General features: G+C 51.0%; 1 protein-coding gene across 1 annotated transcript; it reads left to right on the top strand.

Moving 5' to 3' along the window:
- Positions 1-371: 371 nt before the first annotated feature.
- Positions 372-5,948, top strand: LOC128276276 (mitogen-activated protein kinase kinase kinase 15-like; the record flags this gene model as incomplete). The annotated part of the gene is made up of 6 exons (XM_053014746.1): positions 372-3,076; positions 3,154-3,372; positions 3,899-4,024; positions 4,278-4,383; positions 4,449-5,761; positions 5,845-5,948. Coding segments are annotated over exons 1-6 (4,573 nt in total), but the record flags the coding sequence as incomplete, so codon positions are not given.
- Between the last annotated feature and the right edge of the window lie 1,535 nt (positions 5,949-7,483).

Genomic DNA, 7,483 nt, shown 5'->3' with positions numbered 1-7,483 from the left:
CTCGGCTGGAGACACTTGCGACATAGCTGTGGAATGCGTGTACCCAAAGGGTCGTAAAAACCGAATGGCGTCACCATGGTCGGCTGCGAGCATATTTTCGAACAATTCATATTTTGATCGCAGACCCGAAAAGAAACGAAACGAAAAAAGAAACTGTCCCTCACCAGGGAAACGATAACGCATGGTACATGGTACATGGATAACGCATGGATGGGTACATGGTTCCCTGTTTCATTTGGTGTGTATGGAAGAAGGGGTCGCCATGATTTCATAGGGGCCAGGTTATGCACTATGTTAACATATTATTAAACATATTTTTTTCTAATGTTCCAACCGTAGACGCCCATGCAGGCACCAAAAACGGCGGCAGCATGTCAAATTTGAGTGAAATCTCGGGCGGCACGGCAGTGGCTGCGGCCGCGGGAACAGGCTCTGGATCGGGTCCAGCATCTGGGACGGGAGGAGGCCACCAGCGTCCCCGCATGGACATTGCGGTAGTAATCGATTGTGAGCAGAGCGCTTTTCTCAACCAACGAAAGGCAGCCCTCGAGGAAGTGCGGCAGGCGTGCGCTCAGGTTGGCGGAAATCTTCAGCTGCTCCTGTTCGAAGTACTCGACTACGGTGACCTTAACACGCTCGAGTCGTTCTACAATGCCGACATCGTGGTGGTTGACCTAAGCGTACAGACGCAGCAAAGCACGCTCTGCTATCAGTTGGGCGTGCGCGAAAGCTTCGAAATGAAAGGCAATATTGTCATCTATAACGACATGCAGAACGAGGCGACACTGCGTATGAAGCTTTCGTGTGGCAACTATCAGTTTGTTTCATACCGGCTGCACGAGAGTGGCAACTGCGTGTTGATTACGAGCCCGCTCAAGAGCGGTGTAGCCGACGATCAGCCTTCGTTGCTTCAATCCGGTCAGCAGCAGCATCAACAACCCACTCAGCAGACCCAGCAGCAGCAACAGCCGACATCACTACTCGCTGCGCTTCGGAAATTGTTCCAAGAAGTGGAGATCCAGTCGAAGGCACATTTGCGCGAAAAGTTTCTGTCGGATCTGCGAAGCTTGCGCGATCAGCATGCAGGCAATGTAGAGGAGCTGCAGCGCATGTTGCGCAATATGCGGAAGCGCCTCGACGACCCTCATGTTCTCTCGAAGGAGATCGTTCAGACGTACATGCTGTCGTTGCGCGACGTTCAGGATTACGACGCAATGGTGCAGCTGGTCGATGATTTGCAGACGATACCAAACAAGCAGAACTACATCAATACCGGCCATATGCACTACCTGTACGCGTTCGCGCTGAATCGCCGCAATCAGGAGGGAGACCGGGAGCGTGCGCTCCGTACCTGTACGAAAGCGCTCGAGAAGAAGGAGAACCATTTCCCAGACATGCTGTGCCTGTACGGACGAATCTACAAGGACATGTTTGTGGAATCGAACCACACTGATCAGGAAAGTCTCCGAAACGCGATTATCTGGTACCGGAAGTCGTTCGAGGTACAGCCGAACGAGTTTGCCGGCATCAACTTGGCCACACTGCTAGTGATTGACGGCAAGGACTTCAGCGACAGTGAGCTACAGTACATCGGTATGAAGTTGAACAATCTCATTGGCAAAAAGGGCTCGCTGGCACAGATCCGCGACTACTGGAACGTGGCCACGTTCTTCGAAATTTCAGTGCTGGCGGAGAACTACGCTAAAGCGATTCAAGCCGCCGAATACATGTTTAAATTACGACCGCCGAAATGGTACTTGAAATCAACCATCGGTAACATCATGCTGATTGATCGGGCGCGCAAGCGAACCGAAGAACAGGGTGCACTCCCAATCGAGCAGCAAATCTTCCAGTTTTGGATGGAATTTTTTCTTGAAGCGACCGCCCTTGAGCCCACCAGTACGGTGCGATTTCCGATACTGATCCTCGAACCACAGGAAATCTACATGCCGAGCTACGTGTCGATCCACATGGACGCGGAGCAGAAGTCGTTCGACATTTCGAACATTTGCCAGCAACACGCGAAGGGCAGCTGCCTAAAGTTGCACGACTTCAACTTTCTTGCCAGCCAGATCAAGTCGGTCAGCCTGTACAAGCGGGATGAACGCTGCGCCCACTTGTACGTCCATCAGAACTCGGGCGATTTCCAGATCTACTTCCCGTCCGCCCAGTGCCGCCAAACGTTTTACGACCTGATCCTGGAGATGACAGCCGACCAGGGGTCGGGGTTCATTGATTTGTTCTCCGCTGACACGACGGCTGACGAGCTGAAGTATGAGTACGAGACAGATGATCAAGGTCGGCGCATCATCCTCGGCAAGGGCACGTACGGCATTGTGTATGCTGCCCGCGACCTCACCACGCAAGTGAAAATTGCGGTGAAGGAGGTCCCCGAAAATAACACGCACGACGTACAGCCGTTGCACGAGGAAATCAAGTTACATTCGCAGCTGCGTCATCGCAACATCGTCCAGTACTGGGGTTCCAAGTCGGAGCACAAGTTTTTCAAAATCTTCATGGAGCAGGTGCCGGGTGGATCGCTGTCGGCGTTGCTGCGATCCAAGTGGGGTCCGCTCAAGGACAACGAAACAACGATCGCGTTCTACTCGCGTCAAATACTCGCGGGGTTGAAGTACCTGCATGATCAGAAGATTGTACACCGCGACATCAAGGGGGACAACGTGCTTGTTAACACGTACAGCGGCGTGGTGAAGATATCTGACTTTGGCACCTCGAAGCGGCTGGCTGGCATCAATCCAGCAACAGAGACGTTCACCGGTACATTGCAGTACATGGCGCCCGAGGTGATCGATCAGGGTGTTCGGGGCTATGGGCCGGCAGCTGACATCTGGTCCTTTGGGTGTACAGTGGTCGAGATGGCAACCGGCAAGCCACCGTTCATCGAGCTCGGCTGCCCGCAAGCGGCTATGTTCAAAGTTGGCTTCTACAAGACCCATCCAACCATCCCCGAGGAGCTGTCCGAACGGGCCAAAACCTTCATCCTACGTTGCTTCGAGGTAAACGTAGACAAACGTGCAACGGCCGCCGGTCTGCTTGATGATCCATTCCTTTGCGAGTAAGTCTATCGGTAACTTCCCTTTTTCGCGTGGAATTTCGCCATTAATTCCCTCCAACATTACCCTGTTTTTGCAGCATGACCAAAAAGATGCGTCCGTCGATCAGCAGCGGTAGCCCGAGCGGACCCATTGGTGGCGGTGGCGGTAGTGGTAGCGAAATGCTGCCACCCACTTTTTCCGGTTACGAATTTGGTCGCAGCGTTAGCATGCCCGCGGATCGTCACGTCACGAAAACGCTCACCTCACAGCAAAGCACAGTCAGCTGCAACACACCCACGATCGGCACCGAGACGAAGTGAGTTTTTGGTTCCTTTTCGTGCTTGGCTATGGTTGTGAGTGACTATGGTTTGAAAGCATTTGCGTCTGTATCACTGTTATTTGTTCATGTTTTTTCTATTTTGTGGTTTCGGTTTTTGAGGCGATTTTGGCGCATCGGTACTCCCGCCGCTCTGCTCATATTGTTATCTGCGCTACTATTACTACTAGCCGTGATGACTACATTGTACGGTTTTATTGTTGTCATTTGCTTGAAAAAAAGCTCGCATGCCTCGCCGCGATTCCGCTTGCATGTTCCTGCTTGTTTGACGTTAAATTTGTTACGATTTGTGCTTATACGTTCTTTTTTCTCTTTTCTTTTTTTTATTTCGTTTTTTACTATATTTTCCGCGGTGTGCTCCTTGCGGCCGTCTCTGTCTTTTACTGCTCTCGTCTGTGTTTATGTGACAAAAAAACAAATCAATGCCAAACATTACAATACACACCAACATACATTCGCTCTTTCGGAACCTCACATCCGTTCGAAATTCACAAAATTCCGTCAGCTCAAGCTCACCGGCTTTCTATGCCAGCAACCCTACAACACAATCGGTCTCGCTCCGGAAGAACAAGCATCTCTCCCATCTGACTCCAATCAAGATGCCTAAACAAGGGGGGGCCAACAGTATCGGGTAAGTGCACAGTAGTTCTCATAGTTCCGAAGAACCAGAAACACGCTCGGGGCTCTTCTAGTGCAGGTATTTTCGGTATCTTCTAGTGCATGTAGATTGTATCGCCCAATTTTACCTTTACGGTACGTAGCGCGCTACATCGTGCATGCGCTTATGTATGTGTGTCTGTGTATGTGGATATATGTATGGTATAACCGTTTTTTTTTCTGTCAATGAAAATATCTAGACTACACATATCCTCCACTCGTTGCAGGAACCTCGCCGAAACACCATCATTGGAAATCGAGCCAGCATCGGAGACTCCGACCACATTTCATTTGAACCGTCGCAGCTCCACCGGAGTACTGCTTTCACCAGAGGTACTTCAAACAACCTTTACTCGTTGCGCACTTTCGGTTAACTGAGTTATTTTTTTCCACTTCAGGTTGAGCTGACGACGTCGACGACGAGCAAGTCGCCTCTGGGTGGCGAAGCAAACGAAAGCGATGGATTTTACCTGTTGAAGAAAGATTCTCAGCGACGCACCACACTGGACAAGGTGCTGTACCACGATGTAACGAAGATCTGCGGAGTATGGTTGGAGAAGATAGAATCGGACCGGAAGGAAAAGGTGGTCATTACGCGGGCGCACCTCGAAACCCTGCTCAACGCACTGCGTCGCTACATCGCGGAGCAACGCAAAGAAACGCTCGAGCAAGCGATCGGTCAACTTAAGGAGCAGCTCGATTTTGATTCGACCGCCATCGACCACCTGCACCTTGCGCTGTACTCATTTCAGGACGCCGTCATCACTGTGCTCCGGTCTCACAACATCAAACCGCACTGGATGTTTGCGTTGGACAATCTGGTGAAGAGTGCTGTCCAGGCGGGTATAATGATACTGTCACCTGAACTTGGCCGTAACCTCGCCGGTGACCCACCGAATGACGATGAAGAGGACGAAAACGATGAGATGGGTGCTGGTGGTGGTGTTGGCGACGCCGTCGATGGCGGTACAGCGACCGGGTGGCTTGGCGCGACGAAGGGAGGAGCTCACGACGGTCCGCATACCCAGTCAATGATGCGGGATGATCGCGATAGTGCTCGCGGCATTTTGGGCACCACCAAGTACGTCTTCAGTGATGACGAGGAGGATGATGAGGCTGACGGCGAGGAAGGTGCGGACCGAAACCAGCTTATCGATTCGTCCAGCATCGCGGCCATCGCCACCGACACGGCCGCCCGGACCACAAAGCGAAACATAGCACTAAAGGTGGAAAACATGAGACTGAAGGAGTGCGTCGTGGAATCTCAGCGAGCGTACCAAGCCACCTTCCAGGCACTACTCAACAGTGGTACTTTAACGCAATGCCTCAGCAACCAATTGGCCGCACTGTTGGAGGGCGGCAGTCGTGCCGAACGCTCTGGTACCAAGCGCCGATCGCCGGACAGTGCCCAGCGCACAGCGAACTTGAACCACCACCGCCGTACGCAGGAAGCGAAAGAGGACGGCACGGTGGAGGGGATGGTGCAGCAGGACGAGGAGGAGCGCGGATTGCAGCGTTCGAGTGACGGTGGCGAAAGCGAGACTCCGACCACCACCATCGTTGATCGGGACAGGAAGGCGTTGAACGGTTGGCTTGAACACCACGGTATCGACCGGTACGCCTCCCGCCAACGAATACTGCGCGAAGGTTTTCGATTTGACGATTTTCTCTACGACCTCGAGCGTGAAGATCTGCGACGATTGAAGTTGAGGTAAAGCGATCCGGAAAGCTAGATATCATCCTTCTCGTACACGTTCATAATCACGATTCAAATCCTGTCTGTTTTATGTTTAGAATGGGAGAAGAGCTACGCATCTGGAGTGCGCTAAAAGTGCACCGAAAGTTGCATCCCGCTCGTTACGCAATCAACAACGATGACGATGCGGACGACAACGACGGTAATGATAGACGGGACTCACCAGGAGCCGTACCAAGCAACTGGCAGCTAAACGTGACTCGCCCTTACCGCCATCAACATCGTCGCCGTGTCCACCGACCTCATCAACACCAGCAGTATCATGAGGATGATATAGAAGAGACTATGCCCAGCGACCTGGAGGCGACAATCAGTGACGACGCCCCGTGTCTCTGATTTGTGCCATAATTTACACAAAACATTAAAGATCAAACGAAAGAGGACTTTATTGCCGCAGCGCGTACTTCAGTTGATGATGATGCCGGATTGAAACCGGAAACACGCAAAGTGCCTTGGCCTTCGGGCAAACACATAATATAATTTTCAGAGTTTTTTCTTCCACCCATTTGCCGATGGTACAGGGTGTACTCTAGCCATAGCGTTATCAGATCGGATCGACACTAGAAACGCCGCGTTCAATAAGCATACCTATTCAATCTTTCCATCCAGCCCTCAATGCTAATCATAACCTCATAATCCTCTTGCCAACGAGGTGCATAACGCGTGTGCATGTAACTCTTAACGCCATTTACGGGTTTTCACCCATCGTCCAGCGTGTCATTCCTTTCACAAAAGCAAACTTGTACTTTATTTCCCACAATATTCAAAACACAGAAAGATTTTTTGTAGAGAGCTAAGGAAAACAGGCGAAATAGGTGCAGAAAAGTTGTGAACTCCTCTCTCCGTTAGTAGAACAGTTAAACTTTCATATTGCCACGCCACAGACTATCAGCTGAAACAGGTGGAAAGGGCAGAAGGAGTCTGTGGACACATACATAATTAATTTGGTTTCAATAAGTTATCGCCCGTCAATCCTTCAACGCTTCCGAGCGCATTTGTTTACATCCATTTTCGATTAAATAATAAAACACGCTGTTAATGACAGCAAATAAACCCCACAAAACCATTCGCTGATTTCCGGTCCAGAAAAGCTCCCCTTTATCATGTGGTGATTAGTTGTTTCTTCGCTGTTTTTCGTGCATTTCCTTCCGAAGTCTTCATCCCGATGTTACCGGCGACTATTTGCCAAGTAGAATTTTTCTGGTCGCACTAAAGTTTAGACCGGCCCTTGTTGGAGCCGGCTTGCAGGCCGATCAACCCTTCGCCGACGCGCAGAGCTCTTCGGTGAACTCACGGCAATCCTCTTCCGCCGGCCGCGGCCCAAGATACGGTCCGCGGAAGTCTGGATGTCTGTAGCAGTGCAGAATGACAAAAGAAAGACTGGGTTATTTTGGATTATTCTTTCTCAAGTAACCCTGCAGGGCATCCAGAAACATCCAGTGGCCATCGATCCCCGTCCCCTCGATACAGCGCGGTACCGCGTAACACCAGTAAACACCGGCCGGAGAAGGATTGTGTCATCCGAATCACTGCTCCAATCGCGACGTCGCATTGGGCGTACCAAATTTTTATTACTTTCATGGTTTTTCTTCCCCATTCTTTGTCTTTCTCTCTTTCTCGCTCTCAGCGCAACGGAAGCAAAACTCGGTCGAAGGGCCTTACAAACAAAGCTAACCA

The sequence above is a fragment of the Anopheles cruzii genome, unplaced genomic scaffold, assembly GCF_943734635.1.
Source record: "Anopheles cruzii unplaced genomic scaffold, idAnoCruzAS_RS32_06 scaffold00841_ctg1, whole genome shotgun sequence".
NCBI lineage: Eukaryota > Metazoa > Arthropoda > Insecta > Diptera > Culicidae > Anopheles > Anopheles cruzii.
The sequence above is the reverse complement of the archived record's forward strand: the minus strand, read 5'-3'. Positions and strand labels throughout refer to the sequence as shown.